Source organism: Chaetodon trifascialis, chromosome 10 (assembly GCF_039877785.1).
Source record: "Chaetodon trifascialis isolate fChaTrf1 chromosome 10, fChaTrf1.hap1, whole genome shotgun sequence".
NCBI classification, from domain to species: Eukaryota; Metazoa; Chordata; class Actinopteri; order Chaetodontiformes; family Chaetodontidae; genus Chaetodon; species Chaetodon trifascialis.
The window spans coordinates 22,517,501-22,543,525 of NC_092065.1; the positions used below are offsets into that span (position 1 = coordinate 22,517,501).

The window sequence follows — 26,025 nt, forward strand, 5'->3', positions numbered from 1 at the left end:
AACTGGGATCTCTGATGTTGGGTCAGAAGGTGAAGAAGCAAGTGGTTCTGGTCAACCGCAGTCCTTTGGATCTTTCCTTTTCCCTGCAGCTCAACTCAACCACAGCACTGGACCCAAGGGTAGAAGACAACACACACACACACACACACACACACACACACACACACACACACACACACACACGCACATAGCTGTGTTTCCATGAGTTGCATAGCCCTAACCTTAACCTAAGCCTTACCTTCTCCTGACTGATCCTAATCCAAGCCTTCACCCTAAAGTTTAATGATTTATGTTATGGGGACACTTCCACTGACAAACAAGCAACATTTAATATCATCTTCTCCACCCCCACCTCCACCTCCAGGATCTGTCATTCAGTCCAGCGGGTGAACTGAGCCTGAAAGCCACTGGTGGTTCATGTAGCGTTGACATCCAGTTCTCACCTTGTCAGCATATTCCTCCCTTCAATGCTGAGCTGCAGGCCGAGTTTGCAGGCCTGTTACACCCCCTGCTGTCCATCCAAGGCTGCTGCCAGGTAGGCTGTGAAGTAAATTTCATTTTGCAAAGCTGGTATAATGCTTGATGTATTTGCTTGGCAAGCATTAAATGTTGTTCTGACATTAGTTTCCTGCTGTACTCGTCACTATTTTCAGAATTGGCTTCATGTACAAATCTGGTAGATGTTCATAAAAAACAGGTGCTCACTGTATTTGTTACATACAGATGAATGACGCAGTTTATCTGAATTACATGTTGGATAAAGTCATGTTAGCCTCTGGTTCTGATTTGAATTGTCAGGGTGCAGAGGTCCAGCTGGACCAGGACCACCTTGCCTTTGGAGCTGTTGTCCAGCGCTGCCAGGCCAGGAAGAGGATTGTCCTGATGAACACTGGAGACACTGGTGCCAGGTGATCCAATAGTACTGGTAGCAGTTATCTGAGATGAAAACCGTATACAAACATATATCATAGCAGAAGCTCAGAAACTTACGCATCCATATACACACACGTGCAGATGCACCAATCAAGCTAGACTTTATAGAGTCACCCCTTTTCTATGGAGTCTACCACATCAAAGACTCAGCAGACTGACTTTATCAGTGCTCTTTAACTCTGGTGCCATGAGAACATAAATATTTTGCTGCTCTCGTGTATTTTTCTTTTGGGACTCGTGGCTCATTGTGGTTGAGTTTACATCCTGTTGTTGTTTTTTTATTTATCTGTCTACCTTGTAACCAGGTTCCAGTGGAAAACAAAGAATTTTCCCCCAGAGTTGTCCATCAGACCAGCTAAAGGCTACGTCTGTCCAGCCATGGAGGTTCCTTTTGAAGTGACTTTTGCTCCTGTGGAACTGAGCAATGACACAAGATATGAGAACCTGACTTGCTGTGTGGAGGGCTCCTCCTCACCTGTTACCCTCACTGTGACAGGCTCCTGCATCGTAGCCTCCACGAGCTCAGAGGTTTGACTGATGATGCACTTTTAAACACAATGTTGTCTAGCAAAGGAACAAAATCTACAGTACACATTGGACAATTGCTCATTTTGGGTTTTGTATCTGATGAACAAGAAGGGAAATAATACACTTTGGACAAACTTTAGTCCATTTTGCAGATTAGCCACTAATGGCTTTAGTCATAAAAGGATTTAGAAAGTGTGTCACATTCTGCTGTATTTAGAATAAGTGGATTAATACTGCAGTTTTGTTTTGTTTATGTTTTCAGTGACAGGGATTACCTATAATATAACTCTGTTTGTACTACCTTTTGCATAATTCTGACCTTCCTCTGATCTCGTGTCTGCAGGTGGTGAATTTTGTTTGCCCAGTACGCGGCTCCCACATCCAGACCCTGCCCGTGTTCAATCCCACAAACCAGCACTGCAGCATCAGACCTGTCATAGAGGGCGAGCAGTGGAGCGCTGCTCCCTCTGTGATCCTTGAACCCCACCAAAACAAGCAATATGAGATCACCTACCGGCCTCTGACCATGACTGCTGATGGAAAGAAACACCTGGTAGAGGAGCCCTAACATTTAAACATGATCAGTTATTTATACATCTGTAGCTGTGATTGTGCATATTCAGTGCAGCACAGTGCATTCTAGATAACAAAACAAACAGCTGTCAAGTGTGATATTAACTAAATCTCAGACGTTAACTTGTTATATTTCTCCTTCTTATTTCCTCAGGGATCAGTCTTTTTCTCCTTCCCTGATGGGACAGGCATGCTGTACTCCCTGCAGGGAACTGCTGAGCCTCCCAAGGCAGAGGACACCATTGTGCACGAACTGCCTGCCAAGACTCACCACACACAGTCACTCCCTGTGCACAACTGGCTCTCCAAGCAACAACGGTGAAACATGCACACACACAGACGCATATACACATTAAAGTCATCTTAAATCACGATCCCAGTATAATTCTCAAACCTGCAATAACTGTCTGGACACAAGTTGTGAACACAACATTGTCATGTCATCACTGTTTAAGTTGGTGAACTTCAATCACAGAGCAACATGATCATTCATTTTGAGTTGTGTTGCTAGCCTCGTGTGTCCTTTTAACTGTATTTTTGGTCTCTGCCAACTCCAAAGGGAAATATTTGGCTTTTTTGCTGCTAAGCGCTCCACTGTGTTTACCAGCTGGTTTGATGCTTTCTTTGGTGAAAACAGCTGCCTGCTGCAGCCTGAAATGGCACACTTGAAGCAGCGAAAGTGAACCAAAACAGTACCATTGAGGGAACAATGATCTGAAACTCAATTTAAAGCTCAGTAAAGCAGAGAGGAGCTGCAGACTCATAATTCTCTGTAGTTTCATCACTACAAGAGACCCCTTTCACATTGTGATATTGTTTCCACGTTCTCATTTCAGACATTATCATAAAGATATTGAGGAAGCAGCTTTAATTCCCAGGTTTAAATCATTAATGTTTTTTTAATGGTACATTACAGTGACTGGTTGTTGTTGTTGTTGTTAGTGTATCTTTGTATGAATTAAAGGCCTCTGTTCACCTTATGAAACTTCACTTGCCACTCACAGCATTATGCAGTACTTCCTGTATACACCCAATGCTCCTTCAAAATATGTGTGTTTTAAAATTTTTCATCACCCATGGGAAACGTAGAGTGGAGAAAAGTTTGATCTTTGATCTGTAATTTAGTAAAATCTCTTGTTGCAGTTTAAAAACATGAATATGAATGACTGGTGAAATGTAATGAGGAGAAATACACAAACCCTGTCAGGACAGTTGCACGGTGGAGTCATGCATGATGTTTCTTTGTGCTTAGGTTCCGTGTGCTCATAGAGATGCTGAAACCTGACAAGCCAGACGCTACAGTGTCACTCAAGGGTTTAGAATATATCGATGTCCCTGGTTTGGCAAAGAGAGACTACACAATGTCTTTCTTTACATACAGAGAGGGGCATTACAACACCAAGGTTTGATCACACACACATTTCTGTGACCACATCTGGATTTAATGTGTGGCTTTGTTGTCATATCACCCTTGAACTCTTCTCCTCAGGTGACGTTTCGTAACGTGGTGTCTGGTGAGTACTTGTTCTACCTCGTTACCTTCGAGGCTACATCTCCAGGCGCCCTGTCCACCATAAAGCTGGTGACCGCTGTTCGTCAGACGGCCTCGGCCACCGTACAGGTGGAGAACCCCCTGACCACAGCTACCTGTCTCAACACTGAGTGTAAATGCCCTGACATCAGTGCCCCACCTCAGCACACTGTGCCAGGACAGTCCAAGGTAGACACCGAATACACCGTCTAAGTATTATAACAAATTCTCTTGGATAGGCTTCAAGAATACATAATAACCACTGACAATCAGTTAATCAGTTAAAATATACAAGGCACAGATTTGTGTATATGTGCACTGTAGGAAGTTGTAAGTATAGAAGACATAACGCTGCAATATTTATGTGTCATAGAAACTCATTCTAAAGTAACGAAAACACAACATTTCTTATTTTCAGGTGATTATACATTATTCAATTCAATTAAATTCAATTTTATTTATATAGTGCCAAATCACAACAGAAGTTGTCTCAGGACACTTTCCATATAGAGCTGGTTCAGGCCGAGCTCTTCTATCTACAGAGACCCAACAATTCCCTCATGAGCAAGCACTTGGTGACAGTGGCAGGAAAAACCTTCTTTTAGCAGACAGAAACCTCAGGCAGAACCAGGCTCTGGGTGGGCGGCCATCTGCCTCGACTGGTTTGGGTGAGAGAGAGAGCAAGAGAGACAGAGAGAGACAGACAGACAGACAGACAGAGTGAGACAGACAGAAATGCAGTCATAGTTACAGTGACAGTGGATGTAATAATTATAGTAGTACTACTGAAAACATACTTCTGAATATTATATTTAATTTCTGCCATATTCTGCCAACAGATCTCCCTAAATCTGACACACTGGTCCCTATAAATTTAAGTCTAAAAAGAGTGCTGTCATAATTGCCAAAGCCAGCGAGGATCAGAAGCAACATTTTCTGTCTTTCTGTATGGCAGACCAAGCACTAAATGTGGTGAGCAAAGTAAGATATTTGGCTCACATCATCAGGAATGATGTCTGTGATGACGACGATGTGCAGCATCAGTGTTGCAAACTGTTTTCTCATGTACAGAACAACCCATTTTAGAGCCCACTGTACTCCACTCTATAGAGCCCTCTAGTGGTGCAGTTATAGTAAACTAAAAATGAAAAGGCTTCAGGTGGCGTTCACTGAAGTCAGAATCTGCTCAAGCACCCAAGATGGAAAAGCACACCTTTTATGCTGTGTTGAGGAGTTTTATATAGAAATTAATGTGTTGACTAACTGATTCATAATGGCCGTGTGTGTGTGTGTGTGTGTGTGTGTGTGTGTGTGTGTGTGTGTGTGTGTGTGTGTGTGTGTGTGTGTGTGTGTGTGTGTGTGTGTGTGTGTGTGTGTGTCCTCTCTTTAGGGTACACTGAGCTTTGAGTACCAGCCCCTGCGCACAGGCGAGTCTACAGCCCGGCTGACTCTGTGTAGTACTGATCTGGGCTACTTCCACTATGATCTGCTTCTCAGAGCTCTGCCCCCACCACCAGAGAAAACCGTCCACTTCAACACTTCTCTGGGCAGCAGCCACTCTGTTCTTGTTCAGTTCATCAACTACTCCCGCATCAAAACTGAGTACTCATGCAAGGTAAGAAAACACGAGGCATGTCCCAGTGACTCAGGAATTTAAGTAGTTTGATTTAAGTTTCTACTGGAGCCACAAACCACCAGGAAAGAAGGGATGGAATCCATTGTCCAGCTTATTCATCCAGAATGTTGACCTCCATGATGTCTGCCATGGTTCTAAACAAAGAAAGAAACAAATTACAATATTTTGGCAAAAAAAAGTAATTTGGTTTTCAAAATGACAAAAATACCAGGTGATAGTAATCGCAGTGATTCACTTCCTGTCATTTGATCCCTTTCTTGTCATCTCTTTCTTGCAGACTGATTGCCCAGATTTCACTGTCGACAAGAGTGTTGTTGCTTCTCCTGGTTTCCAGGCAGGATCAGAGGCCAGCGTGGAGGTTTGTTTTGAACCTCATCAGCTGGGGGAAGTTAGAGGTCAGCTCAACCTGTCCTCAGGAATAGGTGGCGAATACATCTTTCCCCTACAGGGGATCTGCCTCCCTCCCAAAGCCCAGGGCCCGTTTAGCATCAAGGCTGGTCGCAACGTCACTATCCCCTTCAAGAATGTATTCCTGCAGACCACCACTTTCTCTTTTCAGGTAAAGAACTGAAGACCTGAGGGCCAGTGAAATAACTTAATTGAAAAGTGCAACAAAAATTCAAAATGTGATGTTTTTGGAGGAGCATTAGAGTCAATGAGAATGAAGGTGATAAGGAGCATTGCATTACAGCCACTGTGCAAAAAGCCAATACATTTCTTTAAATTCAAGGAAATTGTTTTGTTTCAAACATTTTGACTCTTGTCACCTCCCGATCTGGTTCATTTGCTTCACTTATATGATATCTGAGATTAATTTAACCTAAGCATTATTCACCCTGCTCCTAGGTGGACAAACCCTGTTTTACTGTCAAAGGGGTCGACCCCATCCTGTCCAAAAAGACCCAAAACATCCTGATATCCTTCGAGGCCCCTCCAGGAGGCTCTCCGGGGCCGTGGTTTGGCAAGCTGACCATCTCCAGCCAGCACCCTGAGGGCCACAGCAAACCTTGTTTTTGGGTGTATTACCTGAAGGGATACCGGCCTGAGTCCTCTTAGAGAGAGCTCTGTGGACACACTGAACACCTTCCACTAGATGCCAAAGTCAAGGTGCACAGACAACCAGCTGGGCTCCAGTCTTCATTGTGAAACTTGTTTTTATGACACTTCAGTTGTGATGGCAAATTATTTCTAACTGCAGTGTTGCTGCCAAAAAATACAAGCCAGGACCTTACCTGTGTGTATTTATGTCATTTAAATTATTTTTTGTCCCAAATTCATCATAAAAATGTTTGAATGATGTGAATCAGTCCTGCAGAGAGAGGCTGCCCAGGCCTGTCATTACACATTTATCTCCACATGGGGGCAGTCATGTCCACTGATGGTGTATTCAGTCCCAATACACAATACATTGTACCCCATAGTAATACAGAATAATCATAGTGTGTTAATGTAGTTGAGATACAATAAATGCCAAGAGAAACACCTCCCCCTGACTGGACAGTCTCAGATCTTTTCAAAAATTCACTGTTCTGTATCGCATAATATTGACCAATAGTCTTTTAAGCTTGTCTTCAGAAACAGTCCAGAAACAGTCCGACGCTTTGTTGCTCAGCAGCTACAACTGTAGTAAAAGCAGCATCAGTAAGTCAGACTGTGTGGAGGCTTGAGAGAGTTTTATCCCAACACTTTAATAATGAATGAAATGTCTTACTACCATATTCTGGAGGATCAACCTGCACAAAGATGCTGCTGGTTTGGAAGTGGCAGTTACGCAGCGCCATGTTGATTGAGGTCAGCTCATCAATACTGTTGGCTTATTTTTCATCAGCGCCCCACTAAATCTTTCCCCTGGAGATCAGCTGATACTGCTTTAATGCTTTAACGGGGTATAAAACAAAAGAGGAAAGTGGATCAGTTTCTGCAGACGTTGACCACGACCCACATAGACTGACAGCCTGATAAGGAAGGGGTCCACGGAAAACTAATTACGATCAAGACCAGAGGCTCCAGATATCCCAGTACCTGAGTACTACCCTACTCAGGGTAGTACTGCTGTAGGCCCTACAGCAGCCTGAAGGAGTAGGGGGAGATGGAGGAAGAGGGTGTGCACCAGGTGCTGATAGAGGACAAGGCAGCACTTGTAGGACTGAAGAGCAGGTGGCAGAATGCACCGCAAGTACTCTGAACAGAAGTGCATCCTGAACAGACTGGTGGAGCTCACTGCAGCAGTGCGCAAGACAACAAGAAGAGTTTGTTTTTTACATCTCTCATAATACACCTTCAATAATTGTTTTTCCTGATGACAGATATCTAATCTTCAACACTCTTAATCTGCATTCCTGTCAACAATACACACTATGTTTTGCACTGTAGTGCTCATAGATGAGGTGCTGCCCTTGTTGTGGTAGTGAGCAGCTGTCTGTGTGCCTATATATATATTGTTTCAGCCGTCTGTGATTGTCTTTTAAATAGTTTGCATTATTATGCTGGTGGTTTTTCAAAGCTGTAATCATTGATTTAGTGAGGTACTACTATATAGGTTAAAGGTGGGATTTGAACCCGGGACCTCTCGCATCCAAAGTGAGAATCATACCCCTAGACCAACGAGCCAATCAACTTTTGCTGTGACCACCCAGGTGACACAGCCCCTTTGGTGGTGTTGACCAGATTTGAAGTAAAGAAATTAATAATGAAGCCATCATCCTGGATGTCCCATTATCCCAAAGTATGATGGGCTCTGTGTCCATTGACAGACAGGACCTTAGTTCAACTAAACTTTTTTGACCAGTGTTGAGGAATGTGCATGGCTTTCTTTGATTAGTTGTACATTTGCTCCTCAGGTTTCCGTGACCCCAGATGTTAACAGTGGGCTCGTCCGGGATTTGAACCCGGGACCTCTCGCACCCTAAGCGAGAATCATACCCCTAGACCAACGAGCCGACAAGTGAAAATGTTGATAGCTGTAGTTGGATGCAGTGGAAACCTCTGGTTGAACTTCAATTGTGATGCGGCAACTTGGCAATCCACGTCTTATCCAGTCCAACAGCGCCCTCTGGTGGTCATAATTATATGTTGATCTGACTGTTCAAGACAAGAAATACTCAACCCTAAAATACCCCAAATATTCTTCAAACCACAATGTGAAATGCTTTTACACTTGTGATTTTCTCTAAATATGTTAAGTTCTGTTTGTGGGGAAAGGTTTCATTGTAGTTTTGACATGTTCCAAAAATGAAAGGACTAGAAGACTAATAAAACTAGACAGTATTCACATTTGAGAAGATGGAAACAGAGAAATATTTCTGTACTTTTGGGTACAACATGACTTGGTTAATGGAAATAGGTGCTACTTGAATTCCTGTAATCAACCTGCTGACAAATCTCTCATCTTCAACACTCCTGTCAACAACGCACACTATGTTTTGTGCTGTAGTGCTCATGGAAGAGGTGCTGCCCTTGCTGTGGATGTGAGCAACTGTCAGGATGCCTACATACATACATGTTTGATCACTGTTGATGCATTTTCTGTGACAACAATGCTCTTCTATTTTGCTTTATTATGCTGGTGGTTTTTCAAAGCTGTAATCACTGATTTAGTGAGGTACTAAAGTGAAGTAAAGAAATTAATAATGAAGCCATGAATCCTATTGTTCCATTATGCAAAGTATGATTGGCTCTGTGACCATTGACAGGCAGGACCTTAGTTCAAACCAAATCTTTGACAAGTGTTTTTGAATGTGCATTGTTTTCTTTGGTATGTGTAGAATAACTTCTTAAGCTTCTGTGACCACCAATGTTAAAGTTGGGCTCGTCCGGGATTTGAACCCGGGACCTCTCGCACCCTAAGCGAGAATCATACCCCTAGACCAACGAGCCGACATAGGCAGCTGTTCACAGCTGTAGTTGGATGGTCTGAGGACCTGTGGTTGAATTCCGAACTGGTGATGTGGCAACTTGACAGTCCACATCTTATCCTGTCCACCAGCGCCCTCTAGTGGTCACAATTATATCTTCAGTTGACTGTTAATGACATGCAACACTGAAAAAGCACTCATGCTAATAGCTGTTGGCACACAGAACATTTATGAAAATGGAAAAAGACTGATGTCTCCAGAGAGTTCAGCTATTGAGCTTTCTGTCCACAGCTGTAGTTTGATCTTCATGTGCACACTGAGATTGACCAATTGTCAATTTGCACATACACACCAGCTTTTCTGTATCAAAATATGACAAACACATGTTGAGATTTTAATGTTGTGTATATCAAATTTCAACTGGGAGCTCTTGTCCAGCTGTTCATAGCATTCACCCACGTTCACCCCTCGACCCTCATTCTTTCATCCCTCCTTTCATCCCCACATACAAGTGCACCCTTCTTCATCATCCCCGCTCTCCTTCATCCCAAGAGATATTAAACGATTGTAAATCTGTGTCTTTGTGGGGTGGTCTTGTACAGGACAGTGTCAGTAGATGAGAAGCTCCAATTATTTTCACTCATGTTTATTGTGACAATTTCTTAATTATTTGGCATATAAAATGTCAAAATATTGAAAAGCTTGTCGTAGAACCCAGATTCCTTGGTGACACCCCAAACATTCAGTTTATCATAGAAGACTAATAGAACTAGACAGTATTCACACGTGGAAGATGGAAACAGAGAATTTTTTGCACTTCTGATTAATGGAAATAGGTGCTACTTGATTTCCTGTAATCAACCTGCTGACAGATTTCTCATCTTCAACACTTGTCAACACACACTATGTTTTGTGCTGTAGTGCTCATGGAAGAGGTGCTGCGGATGTGAGCAACTGTCAGGGTGTCTACATACATATCTGTCTGTGTTTGATCACCGTTGATGCATTTTCTGTGATGACGATGCTCTTCTATTTTGCTTTACTATGCTGGTGGTTTTTCAAAGCTGTAATCATTGATTTAGTGAGGTACTACTGTATTTTAAGGTTAAAGGGGGGCTCGTCCGGGATTTGAACCTCTCACACCCAAAGCGAGAATCATACCCCTAGACCAACGAGCCAATCGACATTTGCTGTGATCACCCAGGTGACACAGCCCCTTTGGTGGTGTTGACCAGATTTGAAGTAAAGAAATTAATAATGAAGCCATGAATTCATGAGACCACCATTCTGGATGTCCCATTATCCCAAGGTATGATGGGCTCTGTGCCCATTGACAGACAGGACCTTAGTTCAACTAAACTTTTTTGACAAGTGTTGAGGAATGTGCATGGCTTTCTTTGATTAGTTGTACATTTGTTCCTCAGGTTTCCGTGACCCCAGATGTTAACAGTGGGCTCGTCCGGGATTTGAACCCGGGACCTCTCGCACCCTAAGCGAGAATCATACCCCTAGACCAACGAGCCAACATATGCAGTTGTTCACAGCAGTAGCTGTAGTTGGATGATCTGAGGACCTGTGGTTGAATTCCTAACTGGTGATGTGGCAACTTGACAATCCATCTTGTCCTGTCCATCAGCGCCCTCTGGTGGTCACAATTATATGTTCATCTGACTGTTCATGACATGCAACACTGAACCCTAAAAGCACTCATACTGATAGCTGTTGGCGTACAGAAGATTGATGAAAATTGAAAAGATTGAGGTCTCCTTTTTGATGTCATCTGTTTTCTATAAATATGTTTAGTTTTGTTTGTGGGGAAAGGTTTCATTCTAGTTTTGACATGTTCTAAAAATGAAGTTTAATAACATGCCTAAAACACACCCACAGCAAGGTATTTAAGTGATGACCCCTGTGGTTTTAAGAAGGGCTCATCTGGGATTTGAACCCAGGACCTCTTGCACCCAAAGCAAGAACCATACTCCTAGACCAACGAGCCCATTGGCGCTTGTGGTGACCACCCAGGTCACTGTTCATGACATGGAATACTGGAACCTAAAAGCACTGATTCTGTTAACTGTTTGTACACAGTAGATAAATGAAAACAATATCAGTGTTGACCAGATTTTGAAGTTAAGAAATTAATAATGAAACCATGAATTCATGAGACCACCATCCTGTCGTCCCATTATCCTAAAGTATGATTGGCTTTAAGTGACATTCCACTGAAATAATACGATTTACATTCATTCTAAATTCATTCCTGCTAGGTCTATTCCATTCTTCTCTCTCCTGCATTTCTCCCTTTTGTTTCCTCTTGTCAGGTAAAACACGAGCCAACATCTACCTTTCCCATTAAGGGCAGGGCTGTAGCACCTAGCCTTGAATTCTCCTTCACCAAGCTCAATTTTGACAAGCGCTTCCTGTACCATCCTGGCATGGCGCCGGCCTCCCAGACTCTAGTGATCAGCAACAAAGGCGAAAGGGACATCAGGTACTTTGGTGTGGCTGTTCACTGCAAAAAGTTTTTTTTTTTATTTTCCTCAGACTGAGCCCTCATTTGAAAATCTTTTGCAATCTTCTTCCCCCTCCCCAGTGTCCAGTGCCAGGTCAGGAAAACCCCTTACCTAGAGATAGACCTCCAACCAGATATTTTATCCCCTTGTCGCACCAAGAGTAACTCTTTTATAACTCTGTCGTTTGTCATTGTACTCTTTTCTTCTTACTTAATGCTCGATGCTTCAGGTTAGGGTTAAGCTTTGGGATTCAGTTCCTTGCTTAAATGTATCTCAATAATGCTGCTTCCTGCTGTTGTAGATGGAAAACCTGTCTCCTATTGAGAGGTGCCAAAGTGAATTAAGAAGCAGCTGTTGGGGCTTGTTTTAAACCTTGGCTTACATCTATTTAAATAGATTTAGCAGCAGTTGATAATGAAATATTTTGAATGGATGTCATTCAGCTGTCTGCTCTGGTGAAGACAGTCTACTTTGTGGATTGTCTCCATTTAAAATTACAGTTTGTTTCCTAAACTTGATATTCTTTGGTCAATGTCAATCGTATTGTGCGTCTGACGTCATGACGTCCACGTCTTTTGAGCCACCCGCCATTTTCTCTTGTCAAGGTGACTGGGAGGGAAGGTAAGTCTCTTGCAAGACAAAATTATACTTTGTGATCAAATAATGTGTTATATCAATGCATAGTTTGTAATATGAATAACATGGGCTACATGAATTGGTTTGATTGTGTTGTTCATTTTTGTAAGCTCATTGGGCCTAAGAAGCTATCGGAAGTCATGCTAACATTAGCAACACTTAAATGGCTTTGGATGCGTTTTGCTGTGTTTGTGAAGAATGTGTTGATATAGCTTTATGTTCCAGTCACTGACGTGTAGCACTTCTAGTAACATTAATAGCCGAGTGATAATTTAGCTAGTTAGTAGCTTTAAAAGTGGCTAATAAATTAGTGACTGGCTGTGACATTGACCCATGAGCTAGCGATTAGTTGCTAACTTAGCTAGCAAACGAACAGGTACGAGAGTAATGTGCGGACGGGATTCTCATGGTGGAAAACCTCACTGAGAGTTGTCTGTTTATGCTTTGTACTGGCGTAGCTGCATATGAGCACATTAGCAATAATACTGAGCTGGTTAAGGCTCACGTTAGCTTGCCACCGAGCCTGTCTCAGAGCGCAACAGTTGCATTCATATTAGCGTTACTTCTGTATATGTATGTAGTGGTTGGTTGTGTGGATGGTTGGTTCATGCGTTTGTTGGCGCGCACGGTCACAACCTTTGGACTACAATCAGGAGGTCTAATTTTATTAAGATTAATGTTCGCATAAAGCATTAACCACTGCTGCTTCCTCCGTCGCTTCCAATCTAATTACAACGCCGGACAGCGTCAGAAAGCACATTCCGCTGCCGCGCAAAGAACAACAAACCGGCAGTGGGAGGGACACTGACAGCAGCTTGTTGCGCCGTCAGGTCTCAGTGTCAGGGCTATAAGTTGGAAGTTAAAACACCGTGGTAATAACTGGCTTGGTGCCTACAGTTTTTCTAAGTGTTAGGCAGTTCAGTATTGCTGTGTAGATTTGCGTCATCTGATGCGGACTCCTGACAGACCAGAACTGACCATTTCTGTCATATGTAGGGCATGTTTTCAGCTGCTCGAAAGCTACACCATTGAGCTTTTTCTTAGCTAATCTCCAGCATCATAAATGTCCGTCTGCTTTTAAGTTTTTTGGACGTCTGTCTTCCGAGATTTTGGAAAAATAGAATAAATGTTCACGCAGCTTGAGCAGCGCAAGGTGTCCCCCAAAGTCGATGTATTTGCTGGACAAGCATGAAATGTTGTTCTGAGGGTAGTTTGCTGCTGTCACTATTTTCAGAATTGGCTTCATGTACAACTCTGGCAGATAAAAAACAGGTGCTCACTGTATTTGTTTATGGTACATTGAGATGAATGATGCAACGTTTATTTGAATTATATGATGAATTAAGTCATGTTAGCTAGGTCTGATTTGAACTGTCAGGGTGTGGAGGTCCAGCTGGACCAGGACCACCGTGCTTTTGGAGCTGTTGTCCAGGAAGAGGATTGTCCTGATGAACACTGGAGACATTGGTGCCAGGTGATCCAATAGTACTGGTAGCAGTTGTCTGAGATAAAACTGTATGCAAACATATCACAGCAGAATCCATATATCCATATACACACACATGCATATGCACCAATAGTCACCCTTTTTTTATAGAGTCTACCACAACAAAGACTCAGCAGACCCACCCATCTTCTATACTGCCCATCCCTTTCGGGGTTGCGGGGAGGCTGGAGCCTATCCCAGCTGTCAACTGGACTGGTCGCCAGTCGATCGCAGGGCAACACACAAGACAAACACCTAATGAGCATGTTTTTAGTCTGTGGGAGGAAGCCGGGGTACCCGGAGAGAGCCCACGCATGTACGGGAAGAACATCCCCGCCCGGGGATCGGACCGGCAACCTTCTTGCTGTGAGGCACGCACACTACCTGCTGCACCACCGTGCAGCCCTCAGCAGACTCTTTATACACAATGTTTTGTCATGAAGGAACAAAATCTGCAGTGCACATTGGAACAATTGCTCATTTTGGGATTTCATATCTGATGAAAGCATCATATTTACTGTATGTACCATATGTGCTCAACATATTTCCTGAAAAATTGGCACTTCCAGCATCGGGGTTGTTCCACTTTATCCAACCCTGAACTGTAATCCATTAGGGGATCAATAAGGTGTCATGTTATTGTCATGGTCTGTATCTTTGCAGTAACTGTTCTCAAATACAGGTTTTATGTAGGGACAAACAGTTTGCACTGACCAGCTGTATGAATCATCACATTTGATTTATGTGCCACATATAACAAAGCAATGTAAGTAAAAGGTTTTTAGAAAAATAGCAAATGAGTATTTTGGATATTGATTTTGAGGCTTCTCCAGCAGGCCTGAAAGCTCACAGCTGCCTTGTCAGCAGTGCAGCTTCTCATTGTAGGTATGGTGAAAGGCCAGCACCACATAATATGAGACATTGACTCAGACTCAGACAGATTTAAAGATCAGTGAAAATTTGGACAAACTTTCAGTTAGTTTCATTTAGCAGATTAGCCACTAATGGCTTTAGCCATTAAAGGATTTAGAAAGTGTGTCACATTCTGCTGTATTTAGAATAAGTGGAAGCTGATTAATACTGCAGTTTTTCTTTTGCTTAATAATTCTTCCTCTGATCTCGTGTCTGCAGGTGGTGAATTTTGTTTGCCCAGTACGCGGCTCCCACATCCAGACCCTGCCCGTGTTCAATCCCACAAACCAGCACTGCAGCATCGGACCTGTCATAGAGGGCGAGCAGTGGAGCGCTGCTCCCTCTGTGATCCTTGAACCCCACCAGAACAAGCTATATGAGATCACCTTCCTGCCTCTGACCATGACTGCTGATGGAAAGAAACACCTGGTAGAGGCGTCCCAACATTTAAACACGATCACACACACACACACACACACACACACACACACACACACACACACACACACACACACACACACACACACACACACACACACACACACACAGCCCCACTCGCCACCAAGAGAGGAGGGGCTTCTTTGCCTGCAGCCATTAACAAGAATGTGCCAAATTTTCAGATACATGACAAACTTATCTAAACAGCCTTTATGTAAACAAAGCAGCGGTGGATGATGGTCCAATATCGACCCAAATAGCTGCATCATCGGGTATCTTGACAATGGGGCCGATCTATGGACCAATCTATTCAGTTCTGTTTACTAGACATAAACAGAATTGAATGTGCATACTCCATCATGTGTCAGCAAAGATGTCAGCTGGGGTCAAATGTAATAGATGCATCATTAATGGTTAAAATTCTTACAAATACACAAGTGACCACAGTCTCTTCCACACATTGAGGCATGTAGTTTGTTAATTAAACAGTTGCACAGGGTCCGTACTGCATATATTCAGCTATCAGAAACAGATCGGAACTGAAAAAGTGCATTGGTGCATGTCTCGCCCCGTGTGCTGACAGAGATCCTGAAACCTGACAAGCCAAGTGCTACAGTGTCCCTCAAGTCCCTCAAGTGAGTGATGTGCACACCAACTGTGTATAGTTCACAGTAGTATAAGTTACCATTATGCTGTTTTCAGTTATAACAAACGTGCAGTGAAAACTGTATAAACTGGCGCTGACATCTGCTCTATTTAACATGGTGCCTTTAAATTGCAGTGAAAGTGTGATGAAAAATCAGACCCAACCTGTGACTCCAGAGTTGGGATGACTAAAGATTTCATGCAAAAAGAGCAACTTGTGTTTCAAAACTACAAAAATACCAAAGTAATGGCAGTGATTTATATCCCGTCATATGATCCCCTTCTTATCTCTCTCCTGCAGACTTCACTGTCAGCAAGATAGTGATAGTGATGGGACCTTACAGATACGGTAAACACTGGATGTCAACCCTACATACGTACCATCAAACTTGATTTTACTGTACTGTGACTTGTATTATCCAGAAGATATTCGCTCTTGTGATCGGCCATAGAGTTGGAAAAGAGGGTCATGGTGACCATTTGGTACCTTGGAACAGGGTTGGGATAAACACCTTATCCCCTCTCTTTGTTACAAGCACAGCAGAGTACACAAAGTGTACTGCATGTCTGCAACAGTTCTGGTACAGCAAGTGGTCAATCTGGCTGTTATCCCCATGTTTAGAATATGACTCTGGACACCTCTGGTTCTTATTAACTTGCTTCATTTCATATGACATCTGTAATCAATTTAACTTCTGGACACCATCCTCTCCAAAAACACCCAAAACATCTTGATATCCTTCGAGGCCCCTCCAGGAGGCTCTCCGGGGCCATGGTTTGGCAAACTGACCATTTCCAGCCAGCACTCTGAGGGCCACAGCAAACCTTGTTTTTGGGTGTATTACCTGAAGGGATACCGTCCTCTCAGAGAGAGCTCTGTGGACACACTGAACACCCTCCACTAGATGCCAAAGTCAAGGTGCACAGACAACCAGCTGGACTCCAGTCTTCATTGTGGAACTTGCTTTTATGACACTTCAGTTGTGATGGCAAATTATTTCTAACTGCAGTGTTGCTGCAGTATGAGCCAGGACCTTACCTGTGTGTATTTTTGTCATTTAAATTATTTTTTGTCACGAATGCATCATAGAAATGTTTGAATAAGGCGAATCAGTCCTGCAGAGAGAGGCTGCCCAGGCCTGTCATTGTACACTTATCTCCACATGGGGGCAGTCATGTCCAGTGAGTTTTTACCATTTCTAGTGCTCAACTGATGAGAAAATACATCATTTATTTTGCTTTTGTGCCTTTTGGTCATGCTTCTAACCTTCTTCGCGTTAAAGTGTTAACTTTCCAACAGGAGTTAATTTGTCCAAACTGTCCTGTATGCTGTTAGACACACAGCACATTGCAGGTGACACCAGCTACTCAGCAGAAAGGGCAAAGCTGGAGGAAATGCTCATTACCAAAGGTTAGATCACTTCTCCCTCTCACACACACGCACCTAAAGCTGTAATGAGGAGCTGAACTGACCATTCAAAAGAGTCTTCCCTTCATCTTTCCATTGGGATAAAGTGAGCCACACAGACTGATGGCTGACAGCTCCTGCTGTGACTGTTCAAGAGAAGGAAGTGAAATATGACTTTAGACTTGAAACAAGACCAAGCAGAGTGACGTGACGCCTTGTCTTAAGTCCCCTCGGAATACAGAATAATAACTGGTGAGAGGTGACATGCAGTAAACGTGAAGAGCAACAAAGTCATTATAAAGTCTCCAAACCTGACAAATATCTGTCCCGTAAGAATATAATGATCATTTCTCCTTGTATCGATAATGCTAGAGGTATGTAGGATGGGTGGGTGTGTTTTGGGGTGGGTGCTGTGATGTAACGGGGGAGGTGGGGGGTGGGGGCTTCTCTCTCTCTCCCATAGAGCGCAGCATGAGCGCTCCGCAGCAAAAGGATGTGTGAGCAGGCAGCGCGCTACTGTAGGGACGGAGTCCACAAACTGCTGAACAAAGAACAAGTCAAACTTCGAGCCCAAGAAAGCCGCGAGCAGCCGAAACCCGTAGCCGGTCAGGACAGCGAGTCCGCGACGGCAGCACAGTCCGGAAACAGCGGCGCCCAGCCCGGTGGAATCGACGGGCTCGTCCGCTGGATCGTCACCAAAATGAGCGACAACAAGAACATCTCCAGCCGGGAGTGGGCCTCCAGCAAGGAGGAGGTGGCCGTGGCTCAGGAGCAGTTCTTCGCCCCGGAACCGCGGAGAGGCATCTCTGTCATTTTGGATGTGAGTATGGTCAGCCTCACTGGGCGGGTGGGAGGGTGTGCGGGATGAAGGCATCCACTGAGCGCTGCGTGCGGACCGGTGCAGTGCGCACTTACGCACAGAAACGATCTAACAATATACAGTTCAGACTTTCAGCTGGACCCTTGCAGAGCAAAGCCTGCTAAGTTAACACTTTGGAAAGGTACGTGGCTGTCTGGGATCAAACCTGTCACCCCCCCGCTGATAGAGCAGTCTCAGATCTTTGTAAAAATTCACTGTTCAGTGTCGCATAATATTGACCTTTTAAGCTTTTAAGTCTTTTAAGCTTGTCTTAATTTGTGTACTTCTTTATTATATTGATCCAGAACTCAGCACAGACGCAGGTCAGTGCAATACAACGTTACTTTTGATGATTTTGATTGTTTTACTGTCAGTCCAAAAGCAGTCCGACGCGCACCAACGCGCTTCGCTGCTCAGCAGCTACAACTGTAGTAAAAGCAGCATCAGTAAGTCAGACTGTGTGGAGGCTTGAGAGAGTTTTATCCCAACACTTTAATAATGAATGAAATGTCTTACTACCATATTCTGGAGGATCAACCTGCACAAAGATGCTGCTGGTTTGGAAGTGGCAGTTACGCAGCGCCATGTTGATTGAGGTCAGCTCATCAATACTGTTGGCTTATTTTTCATCAGCGCCCCACTAAATCTTTCCCCTGGAGATCAGCTGATACTGCTTTAACGCTTTAACGGGGTATAAAACAAAAGAGGAAAGTGGATCAGTTTCTGCAGACGTTGACCACGACCCACATAGACTGACAGCCTGATAAGGAAGGGGTCCACGGAAAACTAATTACGATCAAGACCAGAGGGTCCAGATATCCCACTACCCTACTAAACTCATTCTCTCTTTCTCTGTGTGTGTGTGTGGGGTTGATGGGGGTGTAGCCTGATTTGCTGCTGACACTCCCTCCTTGAACAGGACAGTGTCCACTCAGGCAGATGCAGTAAAGCAGACTTTCATAAGCTTCCAGTTTGGAGCCAAAGTGGCTCTTTGAGCTGTTTCTGATATGTGACACATCACCAACCTGGTCTCACGTTGATCCTGCATTTATGAAGTTTGGGTTTCAGGCAGAAAATATGGCAGAAAAAGATGAATTTCTCTCAACATTTTCACATTCAACGTACAACCTTGTACCATTTGAGTTAAACAGTTTCAATTGAAAAACTGCTGGAACTGATAATATTGATTCTGTCTGTGTTTTCTGTGTATGCAGTCTGCATAGATTTCTTATCGAGATAACTTCCAACTCTTATATTTTCAATGGGTTTGTGTCCTTTTTGCTGCATTTTACCAGGAACCTCGAACGCGACGTTTTTCTGCTATAGTCACATCGATTGATCGATGCAGTGTGAGCCGTGCCTTCTGTCATCAGCAGCGAGCACTCTGACATTTTCTCTCCATCTCACTTTCTTCATTGGCTTGAACTTTGAAATGTTAATCGTTTTTGCCATTTTCCCATTTTATTGACCCCAGGAGTACTATCATGGTCAAGAAGTCCACACCAAATGGGTTTGAGTGATTGCTGTAGATGTGTGTGTGTGTGTGTGTGTGTGTGTGTGTGTGTGTGTGTGTGTGTGTGTGTGTGTGTGTGTGTGTGTGTGCGCGTGCGTGCGTGCGTGCGTGCGTGCGTGCGTGCGTGCGTGCGCCCACCGGCAGCACTCCTCATTAGTCCGTCTCTGCTTGCTTGTTTCTCATCGCTTGCTTCTCTCGTCTTCTCATTCATCTTAACCCTCCTGCACCTTTCTGTCTGTTCTTTAAACTCCTTTCATTGTTCGCGCTCTCCCCCTCCTTCCTTCTCTCCTGTCCTCCTTTATTCCATATCCTTTTTTCCTCCTCCTCTCTCCTCAGCCAGGCCAGGAAAACATCCATTCTTAATCAGGTTGGGAGACGTAGGCAACATTTCCCCCTCCCTCGGTCTCCGTCTTCTCTTTCTATTTTGTTCAGTTGTTTTCTGTTCCTCTCCTTTCCTGTCTCTCCTTTTCCTCTCACTCTGTATTTCTGTTACAACTCTCTCTACACACACACACACACACACACACACACCGCCTCCTCACTGCAACACTCCCCCTCCTCTCCAAGCTTGTCTGTCTCCAGCAGCTACAGAGTTGGCTGTTGTCTGTGGAGTTGAGAGCGCCCCAGGGTGCAGCCGGAGAGCAGAACAATGCAGAACAGCTTGTCATTTGGTACTTTGTGCGTCTCAGCAGTTAACGATTTTCACTTTGGCCTGTTCAGATGGCTGCAGTCACTGCCTAAATGCAACACATACATACCTATAGTTTTGGAAGAAATAAGCTTGTAGAGTACAGGATGGCAACAAATGAGTATTTTCATTATCTATTAATCTGCACACTATATTCTTGATTCATTACATTTTTTGTCTATGCCCATAAATTAAATGACAGTCATAGTTTTTTCAATTTACTATCAGCATCAAATCCTCACATTTCAGGACCTTAAAGCTGAGAATTGGCATTGTTGCTTGACAAACGACTGGAACAATGAATCAGTTGATTGATACTGAATCTTGTCCTGATGAACCAACTGATGCATTATTTCAGCTTTACTTGAAACATTAAACGTTAGAGTCAAACAATCTAAAAAAAACAACATAATCCGCCTCTCCCTCAACATTCCCATGACAGTGATGACAGTGAAAGTCACTGTCAAGTCTTGAGGAGTTTTTTTTCTGACAGCTTTGTACCCTTTTAGGTGAGAGGTCTTATGAGCTCTGCTCCACTTCTATTCTCAAGTGTGATGGAAGGGAATCTGCACTTCACGCACTTTCACATCTTGTCTGTATAATGGGGGAAAATTGAAGAGATTCTTCAGCAAAAAATCTTTTTAGCACCACGCACTCATCCCCTGTAGGTTGGAAAGACGTCTATTAAAGTTGTCAGTTTTGTCCTTCACAAGAACAGTTAGTGTGACAACAGTCCAGGTTTTGTCAGAAGAAAATAAGTATCCCCCCGTCTCTTCCTTTCATCTTTTGCATCCCCCTCACTGTGTCTCTCCCTGTCTTCCACCTCTTCCCTGTCATTGTGCTGGTTTCTGGCAGTTGTTGTCAGTAGGAACAGTATATGTTACACCATGAAACACTGATGAAAGTATCAAACCTGCTTCTTTCAAATCCGTAGGGAAAGAGCCTTCACTGAAGCTATAAATTAGCCAGAATCATGTGTTCATACATGCGTAGAATGTGGCGCACATATATACAGCAAGCAATCATCAGTCAGTGACTTCTTTCTGTGTGTGTGTGCAGCTTTCTGTCCCGTGGCTCCTAACAAGTCTTATCGCACAACACTGCACCTTATCTGGTTGAGACACAAGTGTTTGTGTGTGATTCATTGTCTGCGTGCACTCACTGTACCGGCTGCACTGTTAACAAACTGAATGGTAGATTGAACATTTCTATTTGCACTTATTCACCCACTGGCTTCAGCGTTTGCTGCAAAGAAAACGGGTCGTTCTGTTCTTATGAAACATGACATTATGTGTGTTCAGCCGTCTGTCACTTCAGCTTAAATGTGACTTCATGTTGATGCTTTGCCCGAGTGCCTGAGATTTATAATCCTCATTAAAGTAAAAACAAGTGCATCACCTTCTGTCTTAAAATACAAACTGTTAAATTGTCAGTAATAAGCCTTCCAGTGCATTTAAAGTAGATGTTTATTACATGGAGATTGACCATATTTCACATTTGCGAAGATACTGAATTGGTGACACCTTGTCCACCTTGAAACTAAGCCATCAAAGGAGATTTGAATTGATTAAAAGGGATCAGCTTGTCTAGTTTTAAGAGTTTCTGCAGGTTGTTTCATTTGTGTGGTGGATAGTATTTTAGAGCCAGTTTCCCAATCTAAGCACTGACATGGTGATCCTCGAGGACCAAGTAGTCATGGGACCACTGCAACCTTGATTTTTAGTGAGAGATACTCGGGTAACTTGCTGAGAAGTGCTTTATAGCCAAACAGAATACACTGCTCTCTTAACATTTAGGTTAGAGCAGATGAAAGCAACTGCTCTGAGTCTCGTTTATTGGAGCTTCGCATGGAATCTGACACTGTTGACCACGAAAATCTCTAAACATACTTCTGAAGTAACGCTTGCGTCGCCAAATCAGAAAAATGCCTATCTCAGGGCTCAGTATTGGGTCCTTTTCTCTTTTTTTATGTGGACATGCTTCCTCTCAGCTCTATGGTTTGGAAAGAAGATGTATTATTATGCAGATGATACACAGTTGTATATGTATCACTGTTATATTCTATTTTTTGTTGAAATTGTGTTACATCAACTCTGTTGGTTCAGTCGTTTACATTTGTGTTTATATTATTGTGTCCATCTTATGTATCTGTTAAGTATTCACTGAAAAGTAACTTTCCAAACACGTTTTGAACTGCAGGGCTGTGGGAGCCGCCCTCCTTCAGTGGCATTTATATGACTGTACGTCTTCCCTGGTTATACCTCTAGCAGCTCACTGCTAATACCTTGAATGATGCTAATTGCATTCTTGGTTTGTGTTCACAGATTTTCAGAAGAGCTGACAAAGATGGTGAGTACATTCATTGACTATCTCAAAAGCTCTCTGCAGAACTGGAGAGAAAACACATCTGAAAATGTTAGTTTGTACAATATATTTGTTATACTTTGACCATTACAGAAGACAAATATATTGACTGCTGTAACATAAAGTGACACATGTTGATAAACAGTATGATTTCATTGTATTTAAGACGATTCACAGTTTTACATGTGGTGGAAATATTCATATTGGATGGATTTGCATTGTTGAACATTTTCCCACTTTTCTCAAGAAGTTCTGGACTTACTTGAATGAAAAAGATGGTACATGTGTCTGAATGTGCATCTCTATGTGTTTTTTGATGGAAATAGATCCACATGCAGATTCATGTTTCAAAACATTTTTATAGACCCTTCTAATTGGTGACAGTTTTACTTTTCACACACTGGTGTCACTAATAACAATTATAATGGCTGCATGCCACTGAGGTGTGTCAGGTCTCAGCTGTTGTTCACAGGTATAAATAGTTATACCTGCAATTCCTCTTGCAATGGCAAATCAAAATGTTCAATTAAAGAACAATCTAGCAACCTTAGAGGAGTGCACAGCCATGGCAGAGGTATGTATGCTCTCTGAATGTTTGCAGTTAGTGTTTTCATACAGCTTGCACCTGCTGTTGTCCTCACAAGGACACAAATTCACAAGAATTAAATCTAACAAACAACCTGTCCCTGAAGTATTTTGACCTCAGTAGGCAGGTTGATTGTGCTGCAACACAAACATACGATTTGTTGGGTCTGAAGTGTTTTGCATAGCAGGAAACTGTTGAGCACCGAGCTCTGCCTGTGTGCCGTCTGAGCTGCTGCAGCACTATGGCGTATTTTTAGCATGTTGGGACATTAAAGCGTTTTCAAAGAGAAAGTTTATGTTGCTGTGTAGCTGTGCCAGTGAGCAGTTTGTTTATACCTCTTGGCATCTCATGTACTGCTGCTTTCTTTCTCTCCATCTTCTCCCTTCACTTCTTTTCCTGCTCTGTCCATCTTTCCTCCCTCTCATCCTCTCCCTCCTTGCCTCTTTCATACTATCACTGTGTCGCTGACAAAAATTATTTAACTAATGAGGAAACAACATAAAAAGCTTAGCTTTCGAAGCAGACAGATGGCCATTTGCTTGTGGTGTTTGTGCGTTAGTGTGTGTGTGTGTGTGTGTGTGTGTGTGTGTGTGTGTGTGTGTGTGTGTGTGTGTGTGTGTGTGTGTGTGTGTGTGTGTGTGTGTGAGAAGGGGGTTTCTCTGCTATCCAAGCATATTACCTCGTTGCCTCCTCTCCAGCACATGTTGCCAAAATGTAGCTCTGTTCACTTTAATGTGCACTATTGTGGCGGTTTATTTCGTCATTGCTTAGTCATCTGTTTGACCTCTGTTTCATTAGTTGTTAGCACAATGGCTGTGTGTGTGTGTGTGTGTGTGTGTGTGTGTGTGTGTGTGTGTCGATACACACTGCACAAAATACATTTATCAACTGAAGTTGTAGACCAGCGAACATAAACAGTTTTTCCAGATAATTTAACTGTTGGCATCGCTGCTGTAGATGACATCCTCATCTCGCCTGGGGTTATTCTTTCTGCTCTTTACAACAGACTGTGGCATCAGCTGTCAACATGTTAAATACTTGCACTGCCTAATTACCAACTGTGCAGATACAGAATGCCAGTTAAGACTAAACAGAATGTACATTTTCACTTCATGCTGATCTTATCCCGAGCACAGAGCAGCTTTATGAAAGCTAAAGCAACTCTTTCTCCATCACAAACAAGCTGTAAGATTGTGTGCAACTTGATGATAACAGTCTCTTGGGGTGTTTCAACAACTCCATTGCTGCTAGAAACACACAGCTGTCTTTAAAGAGGCAGATCCGGGTGTAGCTGGGTGAGGGGCTGCAGAGAAAAGAGGGACTGAGAGTCGGCGAGGAACAAAGTGAGAAGCAGAAACAACAGTTATTATGAAGAAATGGAGTTATTTGATGTATGGAACGCACACTGGAAGGAAGAACCAGTGAGCACAAGCTGAGGAAGAGCTATTTTTATCCTCCTCCCCCTCTCTCCGGGGAGAAGACCGGGGAACTGTTTTAATGAGTGAGAGAGGGTGAAAGGAGATGCTAACGGGGAGAGGAGAGAATTGTTAAAAAGACAAGAGGGTACAGGGAGGCAGAGACTGACAGAAGGAGAGGCAGGGGTGGCAGAGATTAAAAGGGAGAGGACAGAGAAAGAGAAAGAGGAGCAGGGCGATGAGAGGAAGAGGAGCAAGGGAAGAAGAGGGAGTGTGGTATATCTGACAACAGGGCAGTAATTTAGCTTTAATTGGCTGAGTTCTGTCTTAACATTCATAGCACAGATTTTAAGGCCAGCTTTCCTGCCCTCAACCTGCTGAAACAGCAAACCAGCGGCTGTGTGAGTGTGTGTGTGTGTGTGTGAGAGAGAGAGAGAACATGTGTGCATTATGCATCCACTTCTACTTCAAATACAAGTAGCATGCATCACTGAGCATTTTTTTGTGTTTGCTCGTGTGCAGCGTGAAAGTGTGTCAGAACGCCCGTGTGTTAGCGCGGCCGTGTGCATTCTGGGTGTGCTTTGCGCGACGATCACAGCCGACTCAAAGCCATTGTTATGCAGCTTGTGGAGTGTTTCAGCAGCCAATAACTCTCTGAAATAGTTGCATCATTTGACAGCACTTAGTCTCCTGTTTGCACTTGCAGTAGCACTTCTGATACGCCACAGTCCATCGAGCTGCTGCTGTTTGAAATTTCATCTTTGTAAGTGAAATGGGAATGTTGTGCAATAGTGACCTGGGTTCTGAATCCTTGGCCGCAAAATGGAATTATTTAATCAGCGCCATTAATTTGGAGCATGAATACATGTGTTCAAACACATTTTTAACCGCCCAACCTCCCTTTTATCTGCTTTGGACTTTATAGAGATTCATCTCAACCATGTGTTTATCTGCAGGTTTGGATCAGTCCATCACCAACCACTTTGGGGATGGTCTGTTATATCTATTATATAGTGAGTAGTGAAAGATTGAATGAGGGAGTGATTTTGGACACCTCAAGGTCTTAGTTAGGTAAAAGAAGTGAAAATACCTGTGTGGTTTAAAGAAAGCTGTGAATTGCAAATGTGATGTAATTGGGAAAAAGCATTTTGATGAAACTTTGGACTTTTATACCACTGACACAACCAGGGATTTTTGTGTCTGCGCTCTCATCACTTAGTGGATAGTTTTTTTTCTTGCTTCTTGTCTTGTGACTCATCAGCCATCTGCTAATTATCGTCCCAGTGTTTGACATAAAGACAGAAAGCAGACGGAGTTTAGGGAGGCTTGTTTATCCGTGCTGTCAAGACGAGACAGAATTACAACCTTACAGCTAAAAGTAAATAAGAGGGTGCAGCCGCTTCTGTTCAGTGTGGCCAAACACAGCTCATCACTGTTACATTAATGGAAGTGACTTCCTTATTTTATTTGAATTACATACCGATGTTTGGTGGCCAAGTGTTCTGAG

The 26,025-nt window shown here is 43.2% G+C and overlaps 2 protein-coding genes and 4 non-coding genes across 6 annotated transcripts in view; 2 read left to right on the forward strand and 4 right to left on the reverse strand.

Moving 5' to 3' along the window:
- Positions 1 to 6,685, forward strand: part of hydin (HYDIN axonemal central pair apparatus protein) — a 79,942-nt gene extending 73,257 nt beyond the window's left edge. Inside the window, exons 85-95 of the mRNA XM_070971968.1 lie at positions 1 to 119; positions 365 to 535; positions 799 to 908; positions 1,239 to 1,461; positions 1,805 to 2,014; positions 2,189 to 2,352; positions 3,287 to 3,437; positions 3,524 to 3,754; positions 4,956 to 5,180; positions 5,479 to 5,760; positions 6,048 to 6,685. The exon at positions 1 to 119 is cut by the window's left edge and continues 34 nt beyond it. Coding sequence (XP_070828069.1) covers positions 1 to 119; positions 365 to 535; positions 799 to 908; positions 1,239 to 1,461; positions 1,805 to 2,014; positions 2,189 to 2,352; positions 3,287 to 3,437; positions 3,524 to 3,754; positions 4,956 to 5,180; positions 5,479 to 5,760; positions 6,048 to 6,257 — 2,096 coding nt within the window. The 3' untranslated portion in view covers positions 6,258 to 6,685. The remainder of the gene's footprint in view (positions 120 to 364; positions 536 to 798; positions 909 to 1,238; positions 1,462 to 1,804; positions 2,015 to 2,188; positions 2,353 to 3,286; positions 3,438 to 3,523; positions 3,755 to 4,955; positions 5,181 to 5,478; positions 5,761 to 6,047) is intronic.
- A 1,383-nt stretch (positions 6,686 to 8,068) lies between these two features.
- On the reverse strand, positions 8,069 to 8,140 carry trnap-agg (transfer RNA proline (anticodon AGG)). Its single transcript has one exon. It is a non-coding gene; the product is annotated as a tRNA-Pro (tRNA).
- An 865-nt stretch (positions 8,141 to 9,005) lies between these two features.
- On the reverse strand, positions 9,006 to 9,077 carry trnap-agg (transfer RNA proline (anticodon AGG)). The gene has a single exon. It is a non-coding gene; the product is annotated as a tRNA-Pro (tRNA).
- A 1,429-nt stretch (positions 9,078 to 10,506) lies between these two features.
- On the reverse strand, positions 10,507 to 10,578 carry trnap-agg (transfer RNA proline (anticodon AGG)). The gene has a single exon. It is a non-coding gene; the product is annotated as a tRNA-Pro (tRNA).
- Positions 10,579 to 10,979: 401 nt separating this feature from the next.
- Positions 10,980 to 11,051, reverse strand: trnap-ugg (transfer RNA proline (anticodon UGG)). Its single transcript has one exon. It is a non-coding gene; the product is annotated as a tRNA-Pro (tRNA).
- Positions 11,052 to 17,505: 6,454 nt separating this feature from the next.
- necab2 (N-terminal EF-hand calcium binding protein 2) overlaps positions 17,506 to 26,025 on the forward strand; it is a 118,426-nt gene continuing 109,906 nt past the window's right edge. Inside the window, exons 1-2 of the mRNA XM_070972633.1 lie at positions 17,506 to 17,913; positions 22,478 to 22,502. Coding sequence (XP_070828734.1) covers positions 17,587 to 17,913; positions 22,478 to 22,502 — 352 coding nt within the window. The 5' untranslated portion in view covers positions 17,506 to 17,586. The remainder of the gene's footprint in view (positions 17,914 to 22,477; positions 22,503 to 26,025) is intronic.